At 36.0% G+C, this 24,110-nt stretch overlaps 5 protein-coding genes across 5 annotated transcripts in view; all 5 read left to right on the top strand.

Moving 5' to 3' along the window:
• The window catches only part of LOC106125087 (uncharacterized), a 12,975-nt gene extending 10,723 nt beyond the window's left edge, over positions 1 to 2,252 (top strand). Inside the window, exons 9-11 of the mRNA XM_013322167.1 lie at positions 1,377 to 1,595; positions 1,759 to 1,925; positions 2,091 to 2,252. Coding sequence (XP_013177621.1) covers positions 1,377 to 1,595; positions 1,759 to 1,925; positions 2,091 to 2,163 — 459 coding nt within the window. The 3' untranslated portion in view covers positions 2,164 to 2,252. The remainder of the gene's footprint in view (positions 1 to 1,376; positions 1,596 to 1,758; positions 1,926 to 2,090) is intronic.
• Positions 2,253 to 2,905: 653 nt separating this feature from the next.
• LOC106125085 (cuticle protein 7-like) lies at positions 2,906 to 3,861 on the top strand. The gene is made up of 4 exons (XM_013322166.1): positions 2,906 to 2,917; positions 3,032 to 3,199; positions 3,494 to 3,660; positions 3,789 to 3,861. Exons 1-4 carry the CDS (start codon positions 2,906 to 2,908, stop codon positions 3,859 to 3,861), a joined length of 420 nt encoding a protein of 139 aa, XP_013177620.1.
• A 3,143-nt stretch (positions 3,862 to 7,004) lies between these two features.
• LOC106125280 (cuticle protein 7-like) lies at positions 7,005 to 8,553 on the top strand. The gene is made up of 4 exons (XM_013322396.1): positions 7,005 to 7,046; positions 7,411 to 7,593; positions 7,820 to 7,986; positions 8,393 to 8,553. Exons 1-4 carry the CDS (start codon positions 7,035 to 7,037, stop codon positions 8,457 to 8,459), a joined length of 429 nt encoding a protein of 142 aa, XP_013177850.1. The 5' UTR covers positions 7,005 to 7,034; the 3' UTR covers positions 8,460 to 8,553.
• Positions 8,554 to 10,885: 2,332 nt separating this feature from the next.
• LOC106125279 (cuticle protein 7-like) lies at positions 10,886 to 12,392 on the top strand. Its single transcript, XM_013322395.1, has 4 exons — positions 10,886 to 10,925; positions 11,261 to 11,452; positions 11,767 to 11,933; positions 12,240 to 12,392. Exons 1-4 carry the CDS (start codon positions 10,914 to 10,916, stop codon positions 12,304 to 12,306), a joined length of 438 nt encoding a protein of 145 aa, XP_013177849.1. The 5' UTR covers positions 10,886 to 10,913; the 3' UTR covers positions 12,307 to 12,392.
• A 1,348-nt stretch (positions 12,393 to 13,740) lies between these two features.
• On the top strand, positions 13,741 to 21,275 carry LOC106125084 (sialidase). The gene is made up of 8 exons (XM_013322165.1): positions 13,741 to 13,817; positions 13,891 to 14,769; positions 14,846 to 15,012; positions 15,491 to 15,559; positions 19,772 to 19,838; positions 20,245 to 20,505; positions 20,584 to 20,750; positions 20,965 to 21,275. Exons 1-8 carry the CDS (start codon positions 13,806 to 13,808, stop codon positions 21,182 to 21,184), a joined length of 1,842 nt encoding a protein of 613 aa, XP_013177619.1. The 5' UTR covers positions 13,741 to 13,805; the 3' UTR covers positions 21,185 to 21,275.
• Positions 21,276 to 24,110: the final 2,835 nt, after the last annotated feature.

Below are 24,110 nucleotides of genomic sequence, written 5' to 3'. Positions count from 1 at the left end.
CCCCATAGGGCGGAGGGCGCAAGCCCGATGCCGGGGCGGCGTGACCATTTGACCTCTGGGTCGTGGGTCGCGGCCGTCGGATTAGGTTAGGATAGTTTAGCTAGGTTAGTTAGTGTAGGTTAATTAGATTAGGATGCGGGCGGTGGAGGGCGCGAGCCCGACGCCAGGGCGGCGCGGCCCATCTGGGCTGTTGTCGCTGGGTGGGGCGTGGGAGAGTGCGACCTCGGTACCTATCTGCTCTCAGATTTGGACTCGATGGCGTGCATCCTGCGTCCCAACGCGTAACCTCGGTGGGTGGACCATCACCACCGAGACCGCGGGCCTCTGTCTTGATGAAGACGGGGGCCAAGAGGTGGGTCTCTATAAACCCTAGGCGGCATCAGCGGGGGAGGGCGGGGAATCCCGAACCTGCATTGCACGGTGTCGTCTCTGAGGAGCGCCTACGGGTGCAGCGCCCCATTGGGGGCGCATTGAGGAGCCCTATTCTCGGGGTGGTCAGTGGGGCGTCGCGGTGGTAAGTTAACACGATCCCGTGGCGTCCCACATATGGCTATGAGGGAACAGAGGGGTTTAGTGGGTATGCTCCCATTCGGGGAGAGAATCCCACATAACTACCGTGCCTTCCCCGAGGCACGGAGTATGCCTAAAGCATTCCCCTCTGAAACAAAAAAAAAAAAAAAAAAAAGGCCCCGAGCCCCTCGGTGGGTACGTATAGTGAGCTGATGATGATGATGATGATATTATAACTTTGATTTACTTTATTTGGCGTTGCAACACCAAAGTAGTACATAAAAATAATAATATAGAGACAAACATTTGTGTTAACCTAAATATTTTTTTTTCTTGATAACTTCATGAAATTAAGGCATCTTAAAATTTACCGTAGTTTAAGCTTTTATAGCAATATTATAGATATACCATAAATGAGAACATATAAAACAATTCTTTTATAATCTTATTATATACATTGATACTAAAATAAGTAGACTACTAAACAGGAAATACAAGTTGCATGTCTTTTCGTAATAAACTGAATAACTCATGTTTGACGACTTGTGCAAAGCGAAACGACCTTGAGATCATATAAGTATGAGAGTCAAGGTGACAATATACATTTCTCCGCCCCACCATAAACAGAGCACGCGCCACGGCTTGAATCTCGTATAAAACTATTATGTGCAACCGTTGACACCAATCAACTTTTGGTAGCAAAACCATACACACAAAATGTTCAGCAAAGTAAGAATTATTTTATTTAATTTTAATTCTGCTTTAAATTAAAAAAATAAATAATTAACAAATATAAATTGAAACAAATGTAATCCATAACTTAAACAAAACAAAATAATTTGATTATAAAAATTATGTTCTTCCAGATCGTAGCTTTCGGCGCTTTGGTAGCGGCCGCAAATGCAGGTCTTCTAGGACATGGTCATGGAGCAGCAGTGTCCTCGCAAAGCATAGTGCGTCATGACGCCGGACACGGTTACGCACCTATTGCCCACGCTGCGGTGCCCGTTGCCCACGCTGTGCAATACGCGCCAGTTGCCCACTATGCCGCCCCTGCTGCCGCATACGACGGACATGACTACTATGTAAGTATAGATTTAATAATAGTCGTACTAGCACAAATAATCTCACCAAATTATAAGCTGCAATTGTTTAAATACTGTCTCTGTCCTATCTATCATTTTCTGCATAATTATTAATAAAGAACTCTACAGTATAAATTAAACAACATTACTATTTCGATTTCAGGCTCACCCCAAATACGACTACACTTACTCCGTGGCTGACCCTCACACCGGTGACCACAAGTCCCAGCACGAGATCCGCGACGGAGACGCCGTGCATGGTTCCTACTCTCTGCTCCAGCCTGATGGCTCCGTGCGCACCGTTGATTACACCGCCAATGACCACACTGGGTAACTATAACAATCCTAAGTACTTCAGACCAAATTGTAATAAGTAAAACTAGATTAATTATAGATTAAATTAAATAAGTATTTCTATATTTTTTCTATAATAGTGAACTTTATAGCACAATGATTTAAATATATTTTTTTCACATTCTTGTATCTTGTTTACAGTTTCAACGCCGTGGTACACAACTCCGCCCCCGCCGTGCACCCCGCGCCCGCTCATGGTTACCATCATTACTGATTTAAATGAAGAAAAAATGGGGACGCCCGATTAATTTATTCTGCTGTGTTAATATCAATGTAAATAGTGTAAAATTAAATAATATCTAAATGCAATTTTCGTCTAATTCTTGAATCTTTAACTTTTACCTGTTTAAATAAAAAAAGAAAATTAAATCGTAAGTTTAACGTTCTTAGAATGTTATAAAAGTACAATAAACATTTAAACTAAATATAATTATTAATTAAGCTTACAGCATTTAAAAACAACTAAACTTAAATTGCAAAGATTGCCACGATAGACTTTTTGACAACATCAGGATGGTTTCCTTGCAACTTCTTCTTTGACTAAAAACAAGAAAATATAATCTATAACACCTAGTAATCACCAAAGATTAATTATTTGTTCGATACGATAAGATATTGATGAACTTTTAATTCAGTTGTAAACCTATTTGCATACCGGATTGCTTATTGAAGTGTAGTGATAGCGTGCACCACTAACATTATAATGCAGAAAGATGTTAATTAAATTTATGTTTTTATAACACATATTCATTAGTTGAACAAGCCAATATCCGAGTTTAATTAACAGAATCAATAGAGCCTGCGAAAACCTTGTAAATATCGATAAAAATTAATTTTATATCAAGACTTGGTTAGATTTCTTTACCCCACTTCAATGAACCTTTATAAAGTCCTATAAAATCACTGAATTCAACGATAAAAATTATTCTATTCTAACTCCTGTAACAGTCAACGAAATGTTTAGTAAAGTAAGACAAGTCGCATTTTTTTCTTAGATAATTTTAATGACGTCAATGCAGTTTGTTCCCTTCCCTTTCTGTTGACTCGTTATTCATATTCTAATGATTTCTTTTTAATTTCAGTTAGTTTTCATTGTCCTTGTGACTGCTGTCAACGCCAGTTTGTACGGCCATGGTCACGGTCACGCTGTCTCGTCACAGAGGATCGCTCTTTATGACAAGGGATATACCGCTCCTCCTGCACATGGGCATTATGCCCATGTTCCATATTATGTCACCCACGATTATTATGTAAGAGTTCGTTATATTAATAGACTGACAGGCCAACTTCGAACGTTATAACAATTTTGAAATATATTATCCGAACAATTTTAAATTAGCACCAACGATTTTGCAGTATAACGAAGCATTCTAATAGTCAAAAAGTTTTTAAAATCGGTCCAAGAATAAGTATTTGAGTTTATTCGTAAGATTTTAAGCATACATGAATGCCCTTTCATCGTTACAAGTTAGTATTGAGTTGCTGGAAATTTTACTATACTTACTCTACATTTACTGCATTCAAATAAAACTTTATCTTTATAGGCTTATCCCAAATATGATTTTTCATATTCCGTGGCTGATCATCACACCGGTGATCATAAGTCACAGCACGAGATCCGCGACGGCGATGCCGTGCATGGCTCCTACTCTCTTCACCAGCCCGATGGCTCCGTGCGTGCTGTTGACTACACCGCCAACGACCACACTGGGTAATTCAAACAACATAACAGTGTTAAAAATCCAAAGTAATAGATGGTGGCTAAAAGGAACTTATTTATTAAACATTTTCAAACAACTAAGTAGTCGATAAGTGAAAACCAAATTGTTTAATTTTCAGATTCCACGCCAAAGTGCACTACTCAGCTCCATCCGTGCATCCCTCACACTATAGAGGACATCATCATAACTGAACAAATGCCGTTATAATTAAGATATTTTAATATTTTTTACATATTTTGAAAATAATGCGTAATACACAATAAAAATACTATCATTGGCTTGCACTTTTGTTTATTTATTTTAATGACATTTTATCTCAATTTCAAATGACAAAAATACGGGGATTAATATGATAATAAAGGTCATAAAAATTGGAAGTCTTTGGGAAAGTCTACAAAAGGAGTAAGTATTCGTAATAATGATTATGTTTGTATTTAAGTCCTTGATTTGATCTGTATTATTGGATGAAGATATTTATCTTTCAAATTAATGGTAACGTCTAATTAAATACCATTTTATTTTTAATTTTAAGAATTCGAACTACTAAATAGTTACAACCATTTAATATACTAGCGATTATTTATTATCTAAGATCTCTATAAGTCACTTTAAAACACACATACGAGTGTAAATAAAGATAGGCATTCTATACTTACTAGATATAGGTACAATATTTTATCGAGCGTAATATTTTACGCAGATTAATTTGAATAAGTTATAAGTCAAGGTACAAGAGTGCATAGAACAATATCTAGTACAATTAATGTCTATACCCAATTATGAATGCATTGTACTTAGCTTTTATAAAGCCCAAAGATACTTGAACTAAATATTTAAGATTCAAGAACATGATCTCTTTGTTGTTAGCTTTATAGCTAAATTGTCTTTTCGACATATCCATTAATAGCTGCTTCGATAAAAACAATCATTGATTGAAAAAGAAATTCTTAAAATATCACAAGAAATTTTGAAAAATTCATCAAGCATATTTAACGTTCGTAATGAAACTATAAACAACATAACTCATCCAGGATTTATCAAGTAAGAAGTCGTGAACAGCTAATTAATTGAAATAAAAAATCGGCTAACGAGTACCAACAATATGATTTAATGATTCAATCAAATTAATTCTCTCTGACATAATTTTAATAGAGCAATGTGCCTTGAATTGCAAAGTCATAGAGTCAAGGTTCACGTGTCGCCTGACTCTACATAATATTCGTGCACACAATGTTTTATAAAAACATTACTGATACTAAAATTTGAATCAATCTTACATCGGTGGTCAGACGAAATGTAAATTAAACATTTAATTATGTAATATATGTAAAATTTGTTATTTAAAGAGAGTTTAATTTATGAAATATTCCGATATATTTTATATAGTAAATATAAATTTATAAATTGGATCAACGTGAATGGTACAAAGTCGATTGTAATACGGCGCTTCTAGTTCGAATCGATTGTTGCACAGTTATCGATAATGCCGTGTCTAATTCACACAGCGCCGATGATGATAAATTTGTACGTCATTTATCTTTGTTTCATTCAACAGCTGCACAAAATTACTTAAATTAATGATAAATATTAACTTCACAGACCATCAAGGGGTGTGACGTCACGTACTCAACGTATTAGCCCACCAACGAAGAACCGACCTACGAAGACAATGATCATTGATAAATCAAAGACTTTATTTTACGAAATTATTCAACGTTTACGCCCTTACAATCGAATGTAGCGTGGACATTATATTGCCCTTTTACTTTCAATGTTCAATATTTTATTATATTACTAAATAAATTTAACAATAATTTCAAAACATGTACATTAATATGAGCCCATTTTAAATTAGAAGTAATTGCTTTAGATATCCTTCTGTAGGCTTAAAATATATAACTATACATATGTAAATTGCTTTGACTCATTTATGGCTTATTACGTAAAATATAATTTGTAAGTTTAAAATAAGTTAAACTGTAAGCTCTTAAACAATTTTAAAGTTATGGAATAAAATTTTCTGCTTCAAATAACATTATTTTTTTTTCTTTATATCCCAGAGATCAAAATCTATCTACGAGTATCAGATTTATTATGTAACATTAATAAGTCACATTTACTAACTTGTTGACTATTAGTTAATTATGACAAGCTTTTAGAAAATAAAGATTGAAGGTAAACTTCTTTGGAGCGTCGTGTGAAATTTAAGCCACGGAACTTACGCATTGATAAAATGATGTAAATCGGCAAACGTTACTTTCGCCAAAGTAAGTTAAGATCTAGTTCAAAAGGGTTAACAACTCCGTACAATAAACGTGAAAGAACTTCCCTTTCCATGCATCCTCTCATCCGGAAAGTCCTCTTCCACTTTCCATCCTTTCCTTATAAGAAAAAGGGTGGGAAGGGAAAGAGGACTAAATTAGGCCTCCGGGACGCTCACTCATCAGACGAAATGCGGAATTGCTTCCACTTCACGCCTGTCCTTTGTGTGGTCGTGGTATTTCACAGGGCGAGCCGGGCCAATTCGTGCCAAGATGTTAAAGCGGGCTCTACCACTATTGAAGTTGAAGTTCATTCAATTTAGATAAGGTTTGTAGCCTTGATTGGTTAAAAGCACAAGGGATATTGACCGGTTCTAGGTGCGTGAACACTTTAGCAAACCGCAAGCGCACGCAGCACACAAGCCGATCTATAAACTCAATACCCATGACCACTGTCATGGAAGAAATAATGATTGAAAATGCCATGGCATCTCTAAATCCCAAGTACTTGAGATCTATTGGCTTTACGTTAAGAAAACACTCACGCACGTCACCCAGAAGAGTAGGCCGAGATAAAGGATTTCCATTTAGCATGCTCCTGATTCATCTCTATCGCTTCTACACCGATTTCCAAGTATGTGCATCAAAGCTCAGTTATAGACGCTACATCTTGATTATAGCTATCATAACATTATTTGTCATTCATTGAAAATAGCTTTTGCCTTCGCCTTCCTTTGATATAAATCAATATAATATTAGTAAAATGTAGTTCTACTATACTTATGTTATAACATACTTGTTCTGTTAGCAATTTAATTAACAAACAAGATATTTTAAATCAATAGTAATTTTAACATACAACTAAATATTATTTATCAATTTATGTCGTTTTCTTATTTTTAGATGACATGTGTACACACTTACAGTAACAAAATGATAAGTTAAATATTTCTATGATCTTGAATGTGCAGCTAAAATCACGCATAAGATGTCAAGGCCCACGCATTTGTTTCTGCCCCACCGCACACAGCAGTTCTATAAAACCATAACGTTGGACCGTTGACATCAATCAACAACTGATTGTCGTACAAATCGCTCTCAAAATGTTCGCTACCGTAAGTAGATCAAATACCTTAAGATTTTTCCTTAAAATTTTACATTAACTCAAAATTATTCGTATACTAGCTCTCACCCGTAACTTCGTTCTCGCGGAATTAAAAAAACACAATTAGTCGCCTATGTTTTCTTCTAGACCATATTCTATATGTATGCCAAATTTCGACGACATCGTTCAGTCGTTCTGAAGATACCTTCTAACAAACATCCATGCCATGCGAATGTTTAGATGGATGCCTCTAAACATTCGCACTTATGAGTAAGACATAGTCTGCAGTTACCGTCTTCGTTTACCTTATTGTTATTTCTTCAAACTCGAGGGTTATTATTGAATGTCATCATGTGTTCCTGTTCCTTCTTCAGATACTAGCCCTCGGCGCTCTTTTGTCGGCTGTCCACGCCGGTCTCTACCCTGGCTACGGTCATGCTGTCTCCTCTCAGAGTATCATCAGACATGACGCCGGCTATCTCGCCTTGAGCTACGCTGCGCCTTATGCTGGGTACTATGGTGCCGCCCCTGCTCACTACGGTGGACACCATGAATACGTACGTTTCAGAAACTTTGATATTTCGATTGATATTCTCCGCCAGATTTGAACTTTACATTAAATAAAAAAAATTGTAGAGATGTGGTTGCCTTTAAAATATCAAGAATATATTCGGTCTTGTCCTCAGTTTAAATATACATTCCCCACGAGGTCGGTTATATTTGTTGCTGATGACAAAAGTAAAACAATCGAATATGACTAAAAAAAATCTTATTCATTTTCAGGCATATCCGAAATACAACTTCGCATACTCTGTGGCGGATCCCCACACTGGTGACAACAAGTCGCAGCACGAGAGCCGCGACGGAGACGCCGTGCACGGCCAGTACTCGCTGGTGCAGCCCGATGGCTCCGTGCGCACTGTTGACTACAGCGCTGACGCACATAACGGGTACTATCTTGAATCCTTATGCGAAAAAAGACCTCTTATTTATGGAAAAAACGGAAAAAAATACAATTCTCTGACTTCTATTTTTAAAACATCAAATAGCTCTTCGATTAAAAATATCCATAATAACGATAATATATAATACTATATATCTAGGTCGTCTCATACCAAAGCTGCTGCAAAATTTTGCGACAAGCTTCCCTATACACACTTTTGTCTGTAACCATTTCTACATATCCGAACCGCTGGAGCCATTTAAAATTATTTGTCATAACATCCTTTATTACGTCACATTTTTTCTTTATCACGTCATTTCTCACTGCATCAATTAACACCTAGTAATCATAATTGCAATATTCATTTTACAAAAATCATAAAATACTTAATAATTTATATTGTTTCTTTTCAGTTTCAACGCCGTCGTCCACAACTCAGCTCCCCTAGTGCACGCTGCCCTTGCGTATTATCACTACTAAAAGTGTTTATTTGGAAGTTTTCAGTTTATTTATTAAACTTTATTTATTGCATTTTTAGAAATCATTAAAAAAATAAATCAAACTCTTGAATTCTTCATTCTATTTTATTTTATTATGTTTGTCCTTCTCCTTGGTACTAGGTAAAAAAAACACTCAACAAATCTATCTTGGTAAAGAAAAATATTTACGTCTTAAATTATGTTAAAGCCCTCAAATAAATATCTAATATACGAAACAGAAAATCATACGCCAATTATTGTAAATTATTAACCACCAGTATTACTATTACAAATGAATAAAAATAAAATCATACGTAATAAAATAATTTAAAGCTAAGTAATATAGTAAAAAGAGGAATAAACAGTAGAGGTGAACAAAAGAATTATCGGAATTTAGTTAGTAACGTAAATACTTTGGAACTGTAAACCACTTGAAACACTAAATGATACCATAAAGAGTAAATTGCGGTAGCTAAAGTTTATAACATTAATTAGTTACAATAACTTTCATGAAAATAACAAAGTAACTATGACATGCGGAAAATATAATTAATAAAATAATCAACGATAAAATTTTACTATATAAGATAAAATGTTACTAAATGGACACATTTGAGGGTCTTTCCAGGTCCAGGAGTAGTAAAAGTTTAAATCAGGTGGAACACATAAAATCAGATTGAACCTTGATTAGGGAGTACGACATACATACATTTGTAATTATTTTGCGTTACGTCTGAAGAATTCGATGTATTAAGCTAATAATAGTCTGCTTTCCCACTTCGATAAAAAGAAAAGATTAAGATAGAGGACAGTCATAAAGTTCAGATTTTACCATAATTAGGGAATATGACAAAAAAACCAACAATTACGATTATTTCGCGTTACGACTGACGACTCTGATATATTAAGCTGATACTAGTCCTTATTTCCAATTGATTAAAAAGGGATAAGAAGGGTAAACGGGTTTAGCGGAGGAGATTGATAGAAAAACCAGTTTTCTGTAGTTTCTCCACTGTGCCTTAAAAATAAGCATAGCATCTACAGATGTTTTAGTCAGCGGTCAATAGAAGCAAAATTTAATTAGAATACTACTATAAATATAATTCCGATGATTTCCTTCTAAATTTTTAATATCTGATGTCAAATAGCACCATTCATTCTAATTCTCGCCAGCTTTAAGCTATGTAAATTTATACAATTTGACAAAAAAACACATTAATATTAAAAATCGTTGACACTAATAAATGTAAATCTTGGTCATGCATTTTCCATGTTACGTGAAGTTATACAACTGAACGGTAATTTGTTACTTTGGATGACCAAAGTACACACGGTTTATGATGTTCATATTTCACAAGTAAATACAATACTTACGGATTGCAGATTTTCTAAAGTCACCTCCTATACAAGCGTATACTTAAAGTGTATACTTGCTTAACGAACAACGCTAAATTTTTCTTAATTTTTACATTTTATAATTTCTTAATCTTTAATTAGTAGTTTAGTACTGCAATCTACACTAATATTATAAAGTTTTAATAATTTTACCATTTGAAAGCTAAATTATAACTGAGGGACATACGCTATATTTCATATTATAAAAGTTTTGAAAGCTAAGCATATGCACGAACGACGTCACGGGCAAAAGCTATTCATCATCATCATCACAATCAGCCTAGATTTATCCACGGCTGGATGTAGGCCTCCCCCATCGATTGCCACAATGCCCGATCCTGTGTCGCCCGCATCCAGTGCCCTCCGCTAAAGCTGAAGCTATTATATAAGACGAATTAATGAGATATCTGAACTGAATTCTATAACATTACAATTAAATCCATATGAAATGATTTTCTCAATAAGCTGTATGGCGATTTACCCTCACATGATCCGATGGCCACAAAAGTTACTACTTATCAACCAACTGATATCATATGAACTGTTTTATAACTACTTAATATCGACAATTCAATCTATTTCAATCATCCACGGAATACCGGATCTTTTTTTTTCAGAGGGGAATGCATTATGCATACTCCGCGCCCCGGGGGGGATGCGGTAGTTATGTGGGATTCTCCTCCATAGCGGAGGCATAACGGAATACTGGACCTGTGAAATTTAAAACCTTTTAAAAACTCAATGAAAGTCATAAACTCGAGACACTCACAAAAATTGATATCATGTAATTGTTATTTGAAAACCAATAATCATATCATTTTTTGTTACGTTTAGCACGCAATACGGCAGTAACTTGCATGGTCAAAGCTAATAGATATCGATACCATGACATATTTTAGTGCCAAATTGGGTTAATCGAGTCTTTTTCACTGTCTTTGTTCCACCAAGGTCCGTACCACCGCGAGCCCCACTTGTCCGTACAAGTGTTAAGTCATATAAAAACCACGGTCAGTTTCTATTGACATCAATCAACTGACAACGTTGACAACACGCAAGCAAAATGTTCAGCAAAGTGAGTTGAAATTGAAGTTGAATTTTAATAGAACAACATGCTTTAATGATTTCTTAATATACGTCCTTTACGATATAATTCTGGATTTTCTAAAATATGCAAGTGAAATATATCAAACCAAGTGTTAAAAAGTTCATCTTTCATAGTTTAGTTTAAAATGCTATCACATGAACATTGAGAGAAAATATTAAGAGTGATATGTGATGAAACTTGTTGCGTTTCGGAGAATGAACAAAGTTATAGCACGTATAAAAAAAAACTTTTTTTACATTAACTAACATTTCAGCAGCTTTTAGTCTCCATAAAAAAGTTTTTTTAAAACTGTTAACTTTCAGATCTTCGCATTTGGAGCTATGCTGGCTGCGGCCAACGCCGGCCTTTACCCCGGATATGGGCACGCTGTCTCTTCTCAGAGTATCGTGCGACACGACGGCCACGCAACTCCTGTGTACCAGGGGCATTACGCACCTTTAGCTTATTCTGGACATTACGCTCCCGCTGCTGTCTATGGTGGTCATGATTACTATGTAAGTAAAATTAGATATACCTAAGAGTCTCCTAGGATAGTAATGCAACGTCCAGCGATGCTATGAAGCGATTATTGCTAACCGCATGATTGTTTGTGGTGACAACAAACTTTAAAAATTAATTGCACGTTGGCAATGTCAACACGCTTGTACAAAAAACATATTTTAATGTGTCTCATTGCCTTTAAAAACCAAAGATAAAAAAAAATATTTAATACAAGATTTTCCGCACTGGAATTTTAAAAGTGGTCTTTAAAATGTAAGAGATTGCAGTGATAGACAACAGATGTAACTTTAGCGATTTGTTTGTTCAGGCTCATCCCAAATACGACTTTGCGTACTCCGTGGCTGACCCTCATACCGGTGACCACAAATCGCAGCACGAGAGCCGCGATGGTGACGCTGTACACGGTTCCTACTCATTGGTACAACCTGATGGATCTGTGCGCAAAGTTGTTTACACCGCTGACGACCACACCGGGTAAGAAGCTTCATTGTTTGTTATAAACGTTTACTACTAGTTTACAAGGAAAGTCAAAAAGTTTTAGTAATGTCAAAGGCCATAATCATACTCAACTTTTATTGTTTATCCTAGCGTCTTAACTTACAAACTATCTAGTCAGGCTAGATATCTAAAAAGACTATCAGAACATTTTCAGAAGTAGAGCCAACTTCTGAAAAAGTACTGATAGTATTTTCTTTTAAGACAACATATAAGATTGATAATAATATTGTCGTGTATTCTCCGATGATTCAGATAAGTGATATTATTTTTATCTTTTTCCAGATTTAACGCTGTAGTACACAACTCCGCGCCTTCAGTTCATCCTCAGCACTACTACCACCATTATTGATCTCGACCCGCAATGATTATGTAATTATGTTACGAAATAATTTATTAAACTCATCGTAAATTAAAAAGAAATTTACTTTTATTTAATTGAATTTACTCCCTGGCAACAATGTTGTAGAAATCTCAAAATGTAAAAAAAAATGTCTTCTAACAATCTATCTCTTATGCGAACAAAAATATTCACAGATTAAACATTTAACATATTATACAATTACAACATTTTTAATTATATTTAATTTATACATTTTACTATTATAAGATTTATTTCTGTCGCGCATTACTCTTTAAAATAACAGAATTAAAATGATCAGAATTTATATTTACTATCACTGTCTTAAATCTAAAATCTATTAGTCTTGATAGGACCTTCAAACTTAAGAAAATAACCTTCTTAGAACACATTTAACCAGGCTAATAGCGTGTAAAAGGTCGAAAAAGCCATTTTAACAAGAACGTTTCACTATCATAATCTAGTAAAAGTAAAATATATCTAAAATTCGCGTTAAAAAATGGGAACTGTTACTCTACTTATTCCTTACAATTCAAACAAATTTTGTGGTTTCAATGAATTAAAAATCACCCTAGGGCGTCTTAGAAATATCATGCCTTTTAGCGATAAAGGCGTAACTGTATAAACAAAAAAATTGAAGATTCTCCTTATTTTCTTGGTCAATATTTTGTTGATCCACAAAAGATTCTAATTAAGAAGTATCGAATATGTATACATTCACATAATTGAGCGTTGGTGGCTCAGGGGTTAAGCACTTGACTTGCAATCTGCAGGTCCTGGGTTCGAATCCCGCCATGTACCAATATGTTTTTAAATTTCCGATTTACATATGTACATATATCCGACGTTCTTACGGTGAAGGAAAACATCGTGATGCAACCTGCACATATCTGAGAAGTAATTCAAAGATATGTGTGAAGTCAACCAACCCGCACTTGGCCAACGTGGTTAACTATGGCTATGACTATATAACACATCGAAACACATTTTTCAACTCTTTTAAAAGCAAAATTTTTTTTACATCTTTTTGTGATCCTATTGTTCTCTTGCACGGAGCAAAATTTTTGTTACAAATTATAACGTAAAATATTACCACCTGTATATCACTAACAAACAACTGCTTTTAGCAAGGAACATTAAACTTGTAATGAACTTACAACCAGAAATCTCAACACCCAGTAGCTAGTTTCGTGATCTTGCAAATGCGCTGCGAAATAAAACTGTTAAAGTAATAATATCTTATCGCAGACCTCATTGACCCACAATACTGAAGCGTACTACGAGCAGTTCACAGAGTGTTATTGTTAAGTAACGATCATTAACTTGATAATGTGTAATTCGAGATTGTGAAGACAAAGCGCGACCTTGCGACCGCGGGGACGATCCGCGAAGCGCTCTCGACGCCCCACCGGAGCCGCGATACTATTCTTATAAAACCCTCGGATTATCATCGAGAGTATCATAGCAACTGATTACATTCCAACGCTAAAATGTTTAGTAAAGTGAGTTTCTCTAAAAATTTAGTTAATTTGTAATAAACGAGAAAAAAATCTAAAACATTTAAAATTGTTACAGATTCTTACGTTTGTAGCTGCGATAACAGTCGCTAGAGCTGGGCTCCTCCGGGGTGCGCACAGCGGATATGGCGCAGCCTATAACAATCAGTACGCCCTAGGCGGTCAGCTTGGCCTCGCCGGAGGACTCGCTCCTAGACCTTTCCCCTACGGCGCAGCTTTTGCACATACTGCTCCTTTTGCTCAAGCCGGTCCTTTAGCTCATCCGGCTCCTTTGGCCCATACTGCTCCTTTCGCTCAAGTTGGTCCTTTGACCCATCCAGCTCCTTTGGCATACGGTGCTCCTTTCACTCAAGCCGGTCCTTTCGCCCACCCAACTCCTTTGGTCCGTACTGCTCCACTTGCCTACACTGCTCCTTTAGCACAATCCGCTCCTTTGGCACACGCTGCTCCACTGGCCCATGCTGCTCCATTGTCCCCCATTGCACCTTTAGCCCAAGCTACTCCTTTGGCCCACGCCGCTCCTTTGGCCCACGCCTCTCCTTTGGCTAACGCTGGTTTAGCGCACGCCAATTCATTGGCTCATGCCGCACCGTCGGTGCACGCTACCCCATTGGCACAAAATTCTTTATTGGCCCGCGGCGCAAGTCCCGTGGTCCATGCTACATCCACAGTCCAATCCAATTCCATTGCCAATGCCGCACCTCTTGCCCGTGCAGGCCCCCTTAACTATGGTGCACCATTAGTCCATGCTGGACCAGTAGCACATGCCACACCATTAGCCCATACTGCTCCACTTGCCCATGGTGCCTCTTTAGGTTATACTTCCCCATTAGGGCATGGCGCGTCTCTAACGTACTCTGCAGCCTACGGTCGTCCCCTCGGGCACCTTGGAGGATACTCTGGAATCAGTCAGCGTGGGAGCTACAATGACTACTACGTAAGTACATTTACTAATTCAGCATAATTATAAAACATTGTAAATATAATGTTAACCTTATTATTGCAATTTACAGTCACACCCTCAATATCAATACTCATACTCTGTGGAGGATCCTAACACCGGCGACCACAAAGCCCAGCACGAGACACGCGACGGGGATGTAGTGAAGGGAGAATACTCCCTCTTGCAGCCTGATGGTACCTTCAGGAAGGTTCACTACACAGCTGACGATCGCAATGGGTAAGCAAAGTTGCAATTATAATATTTTAAAATCATGAATCAGTGACTTTACGCTACTCCTAAACAAACGTTATTGTAGCTTCATGGGACCTTATAAAATAAATAATTTTTATTCTATCCCAACCACAAGCCATCTCGTTAGAAGGCCTATTGCTCGTCATAATTTTCAACACCACGACTTAATTTCCTTCCTATTACATATAGCAAGCCCGTCTTAATTGGTTTACAAAATCTAACATTGCATTGCTAAAAGTCTTAATTACCGGAAACTGTATCGTAAGTTATATCGATTCGTTTAAGATCATATGGTTGTCCAACCGGTTATACGATTCGCGTTCCGGTCCATATGAGTAATGAACTCTGTCGACCTTTCGCATACGAGTCTCGCATTCATATGCCGTTGGACAGGTGTATCAAACAAGTTTCAAACGAGTTCACATTGTAAACATCGTGACTAAGACGTGACGTTTCATTGCAGATTCAACGCAGTCGTCCACAACTCAGGTCCCAGTCACCACGTGTATTCTTCTCAGCACCATCGTCATTAATAACTGTTAATAATCCGATCTTTAAACGACCCAAAGTTTTTATTTAGTCTCGCTTTTGTTGATTTTGTTCTTATATGTTTGTTTATAAATCGTTAGTCAATAAAATCTAGTACAAACTTATTATTGTTTTTAATTTTCCAAGCATCAACGAAAACATTGAGCGGACACATTATGAAAAAGATTTTTTTTAATTTAAATGGTCATCATCAAATCTACAAAGTGTGGGTTTTCAGATGTTGCTTGTTTCTTATTTCTTCCATTAATTACAAAATCTAAAGTCATAAAAAATATACATAAATTTATTTTATAGAGACAAAAACGAATTCAACGTAGTTTAATTAAGGCGCACACCCACAGCAGTTGCACACGTTGCGAAAGTTTGTTATACAAATGTACATTAAAATGACGAAAGCAATGCAAACATGGTAATTTATAACGACATTGTAACAACACTCATTACGTACAGCGTTGATTTTGTTGAGAACAAACACACAGATAACAATTAACATTTAGTTTAAATTAATTTATTCTGTTTCCAAAAGTTGTGCACCCGTTTTATTAAAAGCAAGAGATATTTATACTTCATGTAGTTACATTGACTTTTATGTGTAAAATAATAGATACAGGATGATTTTTATTTGACAACAATTGAGTCAATCCGACAAACGTCATTTGTTTTTAAAACCAGGATAATCAAGTATTTCTACGTTTTGGAAAAATATGGTAGGTCATGGTTTTTAGCTTAATAATTCATCTCAGTTCCGATAGAAGTGGTGATAATCTAAATGAACACATAGACTACTACTTATAAAGATTTTTTTTACTCCAGGCGATTGGAGTCGCCGGTGAAAGTTAGTTAAAAATACTGTTAATTTAACAGTAATTGATTTAAACTTTAAAGGTTGGTCTAATATGCTATAGCAACTAAAAAAGGTGAAATAAAATAAAGTGAACTATATTTCTGTACAGGTGGAAGAAATCCTTACGCATTCTTGATATTGAGAAAGATCGTGGGCAGAACTTTCGTCGACGCCCGTTTACTGCCCTTGTTTAATAGAAAACTTGTTTGTCGGCTGCAGTCGCGATGTCATAAGCGATTTAAATAATGCTTAACACAGTTTCATTACTTCTCTTGCCTAATTGCGAATTTCGTGTCACTTGTTATTATATGCTTCAAGTTATCTAAAATTTTACATATTTTAGGTGCTAGAAATACTTTTCATTCGACCGTAAATCGGAAGGTTGAAAATTATTTTTTATTATCGATTAAATTTTGGTTTCATTTAAAACATAGTTATGAAAATTTCGATACGATGTACTTTTCAATTCCTAAACACAATTTTAAAATTATCAATCCTTATTTCTTTCTCCAAAGAGGTTATCTCTTTATATTTTTACCTTGATATAATATTTTGTAACAGATTTGAACATTGAAAAGTTTACACTATGTCTCTGGTCCATTAAAAGTATCAGTAAACATTAAAAAAAAACTAAATTGATACTGTGTAGGTCTCATCAATTTTCAATTTAGAGTACGCAATCTTCTGGGTTATTGACATCTCGTAGTTTATCATCCTTTAACGTATGAGACCTTTCGAAATATAACTACGGACTGAATAGAATCAACAATAGAATATTTTATACTATTAATTATTTTCCATTACTATCGAATTTATTATTGAACTATATCATAGTTCACGATCATATAAACAAGATTAACAATTCAGAACAATGCCCATTGATTAAAATTAATGGCGAACATAATGTCACGGTCGCTGGATAGTGAGTAATTTACGATTCATTTTTATTTTACTTATTTACAACTGCACAAGGTATTATAAAATTGAATTAAAATTCACCAGATTTTTTTCCAAGATAAGTGCTAACTTATACAAACCTTCATCTTGTTTCTTCTATTCATCTCTAGTACCATTCTCATATAGTATTCCAAGGTAGAAAAACATATTATTAATATTGTAATCCCCCGAGAGAAAGGTAACACTCTTTTTAAAAACAAAGACAACCATTATTTTATTCAGGTTTTTGACAATAGAAACTCTCACATCGTATACAACATGTGCAAAGTAATCCCAAAAAAATATTTCTTCTGATTATACTTTACTAGATGTACTAAATTATCTTATATATAAAATTCTCGTGTCACAATTTTCGTTCCCATACTCCTCGGAAACGGCTTGACCGATTCTCATGAAATTTTGTGAGCATATTGAGTAGGTTTGAGAATCGGCCAACATCTATTTTTAATCCCGCGCGGACGGAGTCGCGGGCGACAGCTAGTATACGAATAAAAATATCGATAACAGCAATGTAAATAATTTTATTGGTATAAGATAAATTATTTTTTACTCAAGTTCCATTGAGATTACCGAACACAGTTCAAACCAATTAAATCAATCAACAATCGTGGGACATTCGGTCACGTTAAAATCATTGGGAATGCCAAACGATACGAATCCGTGTAAGATTATTGTTAGAGTCACGAATAATAAATTACAACGCTTGATTGCCTATGGTAAGGAAGCATGGTTTAATAATTATTTCTAATAATTACACCCTTCGTAAAAAGTTAGTTAAAAATGTTATATTTTTCGTTTTTGTTGCTAACGCTTCTATCGTAAAGTTCAAAACTCAAATCAAGTTTTTGCACTTTGTCACTTAATAAGCGAACGATCACAGAACGAGCGCAGTGCTGTCGTTATGCAAATTACTTCTCATCATGCGAAGTAAACCTACGTAAGAGACTGCGGGACAATATTTTATAAACTTATTCTATTTCTGTAACCGTGAAATTCTTAACTAACTTAATATAACTATCTTTGTTTATTTGCAAGGGAATGAGAGAGATGGCAACTTTTATACTACTATGCACTTCGACATTTGAAACATATAATAAAATACACGCATCTTCGAATGTGGAACAACTTTTTACCTGAAAAATACTGTGGAATCTAATTAAATCAATACATCAGATGAACATTCGCTAACAAAAACAGAAAACTAATCTTCCTTATAAGAACCCTAACTATTTGATTTTCTCTTAAACCTTCTTGTCCAAAATACATAGGCTATTGTATAGTGCTTAATTTAAGTGACAATTAAAACTTCGTTACCTGCAATACTGCGCAATTTCAATATCTGTTCCTTGTGATCGCATTACTAACAAAGGTTAAGAAATCAAACATGCACCAGATTTTATCCGGAACCGTAACCACGGTGCGGTTAAACTCATAGTGTACTCAATATATCTGTTTCGCAACATAATTGTAATTATATGAAGTCGATAATATAGGCGAACACATGTCAATAAATTGTCAAATTTATCTGGAACTAATTGTCCGTTTAAAAAGCACCGAAGGTCAAGCTTTTGATTATGAACTTACATTCACCGGTTAACAAATAGCGTTTTTAATTTTATGATTATATTATTGATACATTTTAAATGAGAGCTGACAGGTTAACGTTTTATTTATGGAATTTATTGAGCATGATCAACACTGTCACTTATAAGGCACATGTTGGTACATAGAGCTAGGTGTAGGGAAAATGTGATGAAAACAATAATCAATATAAAAACTAAAAGCTCTTTTGAATTATAAATTACAATTAATATTCTGTCCAAAATGGTTACGAAAAAGGCGGTACATATATTTTCATTTAATCATGTCCGTTCTCTCTAACTACTCACACAAGATTTATCTTATGTTAACGTCCAAAAACTAATAAAATGGTTGCCTTGATTCATCCGTTGATAGAACAAATGTCCTTTTCTGTTGACAGAACAAACATAAAACGAAAGATGCATCCAGAACACATCGGATCGAAATAACACCCCTATGAAGTGCCCACTATGGACCACCCAAATTATTATACGTGAAAAATGTAAAGATAGCTAAGTTCTTACGAATTTTTAATAAGAAAACAAAAGCATTTATTTCAGTTTTCCTCTAACTTACATAGTTAAACTGACATAAAATGGCTATGTAAAATGATTTGAGCAACATTAATTTATCATTTAAGTACGACCAGTAGCTTTGGGGCGAAGGCGCCGACGGCTTGGGGGAGATTAATGAATCATTATTTCACTTCGCACGCGAGCCGTGAGCGACCTCGCGGTGTCAGAGTTACGGAACTGAGTGACCGCTCCCCACCACCCAAAGGACCACAGCTCCGTTTTGATTTTCATATAAAAGTCACACCACGCTACGATACCATTATCATTCTCTTGCACTGATTAGCAACCGCAAAATGTTCTCCAAAGTAAGTCGACAATAAATTATTTTAATATATTAACAAAAAATATTTTTATCTATAATCTGAAAATTAAGGGTAGCTTGCAATAAAGGTTTAAATACAAAGATACAAATTTCGTCCGGAAGAACTAGTAAAATGAATCCCGAGCCGACAATAGATCAGTGCGGCTTACAGCTTAGCTCTTTGGTGTAGCTAAGCTTCGACGATAGCATTGGAAACCAACCTATATTTCGATAGGACTATCAGGTTGATTATATTATAAAAATCTTGTATTTTTCTTGATTTTTAGTGGAGAACCTGGCTTTTATTCCAATTGGAAACTGTAAAACTGGGAATTCCTATCTTTACGTAACAATTATAACTCTTTAGTTCTCTAACCCCTATAGGAAATTATTAAATATTATTATTCCAGGTTGTCGTCTTGAGCGCCGTTTTGGCGGCTGCCAGCGCAGGTCTTCTGCCGCTGCACCACTCTGCGGTGTCATCTCAAAGCATAGTGCGTCATGACTCGCCAGTGCACTACGCGCCCGCGCACTACGCCGCCGGACCAGTGGTCCATGCTGCGCCCATCGTTGCCCACGCCGCGCCCGTTGTCCACGCTGCCCCCATCGTTGCCCACGCTGCACCAGTTGTACACGCTGCTCCTCTTGCCCTCGCTCACGGTCACGAATACGTAAGTATTTATTATATAAATTATCTCTTTAAGCGTCTCCACTGATTTTCTTTTTATTAAAGTAAATTTTCTTTACAGTCTCACCCCCGTTATGACTACTCTTACTCTGTGGCTGACCCCCACACCGGTGACCACAAATCGCAGCACGAGAGCCGCGACGGTGGTGCAGTGCACGGCTCATACTCCCTGGTCGAGCCTGACGGTTCCGTACGCAAAGTAGATTACACCGCTGACGACCACAATGGGTAAATAAACGAATAAACTTCATAATTTGCCATATAAAGTAAAAACCTAAGTAGTTACTAACGGAATGGCGGATTCGAACCGCATATTTCCTTATTCCGCGCAACGCTCTCCGCTACCAAACACACTATTAATTTGCAATTTTACAAACAAATATTCTCTCTTCTCGCTACAATACAACTGCTACAGACATGTAACCCTATGACATTATTTCAGTTTCAACGCGGTTGTCCACAAGACCGCTGGCCACCACCCCGCCCCCGTGGTCCATGCCGCTCCCCTGGTCCACGCCGCGCCCGTGGTCCACGCCGCACCCGTGGTGCACGCTGCTTCCCTGGGTCACGCCGCTCCCCTCGCACACTACGCCGCCGCCCCCCTCGCACACTACGCCGCCGCGCCCCTCGCCCTCGGTCATCATGGTCTCCTCCATCATTAACCAACTAGATAATGTATAACTTGTGCTCGTTGTATGTTTGATGTGTGATATTTATGTGTATGAAGTAATGAATTAATACTCATTTGTAAATAAATTGAATTGCTGATCAGTATAAAAATTATCTTTTATTCATAAAAAGTTAGAATATAATGCATCCATCCCACTCAAATGGACGTTATATTGTTTTATTTTTTTAGATACCAGTAAATAAGTAACACTATCCTGCTTCACCTAAATTGTTATTAAAAAGTTAAAAGCCTAGCAAATCTACCAAAACAATCAGCACTCCAATACCAAATATTTTTATTAAAAAGCCTATACTTACTAATTGCCCTAGGACATACTAGGCGAATTCAGATGGGAGAGCAACTAAATTATTGTATATGATTTAACGATCAAGCGTAATTGTGTGTTACCCCAACACTCTTCTATTTTGGTACAATTACGTGAAATACTTCGCAACAATAACACGACAGTGTTGCGACCTAGAAATATATAATTATAAAAGCTGTTTGTTTTGTCATACAAATCAAAGCTGTGCGTACATTCCTAATTTACACATGATTTGTACAGATTTGATTTCGTCATGAGGCCAATTTAAAGTCAATCATTATCCGTAACGATTGTCCAGTGAAGGCAAAGCAAACATAGAGTCGTGGGCAAAGTCCTGTACAAATTGCCTCAATTTCCTGTGAAGCGGCAATAAAGGCCAAGTTACGAAATGCAATATATGATCATTACCAACGAAGTTGAAACGCCTTTCTGCAAATACTTTTAACAAATGACATTAACAAAAAAAAACTATATACAAACTTGATTCTATATTTGACTTAATGTATGGATTTAATTTATTAATTTTTTTTTTTGCATATTACCAGCAGCTGAATCTGAAATCTCTCTATAAAACTTACAGTCATCCCTGTCATTATCTTTGACAGAAGAGATTTAACAATATGTTTTAAACGGGGATTATGGTCTAAGAAACCCACGGTTAGAGAAGTATTCGTTCTTATTCGGTTATGTTTTCTTAACCGACAGATACTTTTTTTTGACTAACTTTGGCAAATACTATAAAAGCAATAGTTATTTGTCGTTTCTCGTCTTATCTTTAGATTACTAGCTGTCGCCCGCGACTCCGTCCGCGCGGGATTAAAAATAGATGTTGGCCGATTCTCAGACCTACTCAATATGCTCACCAAATTTCATGAGAATTGGTCAAGCCGTTTCGGAGGAGTATGGCAATGAAAATTGTGACACGAGAATTTTATATTTATACCTATTTTTTACATATAGAAAAAACTAAAAGTTGATTGACCATTCTGTTATAAGCATAATCAGGAGAACAATTTATTTATCACATACTCGATTGTGCCATTCAGTTTCATTTAATAGAATCGTAAACGTGCAAAAAAATCAATTAGTTTCTGTACTAGTTTAAAGTTATAGCACTATCTGAATTTATTCGTACTTATGTATTAATTCTGACAATATTAGTCTATTACCGTGGGTTTCTGAGACCAAAATCCTCGTGTAAAAGATATTGTTATCTTTATTTTGTCAAAGATAATGACAGAGATGACGATATGATTTATGATGAGATTTTAATCTCGGCCACCAAAGGTTAGTATCGCTCATCAGCTCACTATATGTCCTCACTGAGGGGCTCGGAACCTACCCTAAATCAAGGGTGACTAGACCATAGTCAACCACGGTGGTCCAGTGCGGGTTGGTTGACTTCACACATATCTTTGAATTTTTTCTCAGATATGTGCAGGTTGCACCACGATGTTTTCCTTCACCGTAAGAACGTCGGATAAATGTACATATGTAAATCGGAAATCGAAAAACACATTGGTACATGGCGGGATTCGCACCCGGGTCCTACAGATTGCAAGTCGAGTGATTGACCCCTGAGCCACCACCGCTCTAAGGTTAGTATCATTAGTTAAATAATGAACTAAGAGAAAATTCTAAGATATATCATTGTAGACCATTTGAATTGTAATTTTGCGCTTACATACCTTTTGCTTCTGTTTTACTTCATTTTGCTTACTTAAACTCAACAATAAACTATTCTAATACTTGCATAAACTTACTATGTAGATTAGGACTAAATTACTTAAGAGTAAGGCAATAGTCAAACAGCTTTCGCACATTGCATTATCTGTATCAAACGTCCCAACGCCAACCAAACCCACTTCTCAATTTCCTAACCACAAACGTCAGATAGATCTAAACTTATACATATTTATATCTATGTATATAACTATCAGACAATTGTTAGAAATAAAACCAAAACGTAAGATAAAAATCAACTATTAAAGCATTAAGATAACTGATGGAATGAATCGAACGCGGAATGACCTTGAGTTCGTAACTTAACCATTGTGTTGTGCTTTCGTGTAAGGCATTCACATTGATTCAATATCTATATAAAAATAGCTGTCGCCCGCGACTTCGTCCGCCCGAAATTTTATAAAAAAGATCAATAATATAGATAAAAAGTACCCTACCTCCTAAGTTGGACTTACCATAATTACAGAGGCTTACAAAATTTGATAAGAATTGGTTCAGTAGTTTCGGAGTGTATCGGGAAAATACATCGTGATACAAATTTTTATTAGTCTAAGCCATCAGTCGGAATGCATTAAAATTTTGGCTGAATGTTATGCAGTTGCAAAAAATTGTTTTTTATCGAATACTTTTTACGTTTTTTTTCGTCCGTCTTCAGTTATTTTTCGCTTCAAATGTTCAGTTTTTTGTCATGTTAAATCCGCTTTAACGATATAAATGTATGCATACAATAAAAAGGTGTCAATATACTTATATTTTTTTTACAACTGTAACTCGTTATTGTAACTGTGAACGAGTCCCAAGTCACGAATAATGCGTGAAATCCATTGTCAGTTTTAAGGCATTTATTCGA

The sequence above is a fragment of the Papilio xuthus genome, unplaced genomic scaffold (genome assembly GCF_000836235.2).
Source record: "Papilio xuthus unplaced genomic scaffold, Pxut_1.1 DF825928.1, whole genome shotgun sequence".
Classification (NCBI taxonomy): domain Eukaryota; kingdom Metazoa; phylum Arthropoda; class Insecta; order Lepidoptera; family Papilionidae; genus Papilio; species Papilio xuthus.
Note: the sequence above shows the minus strand (reverse complement) of the source record. Positions and strands in the feature narration are given on the sequence as shown.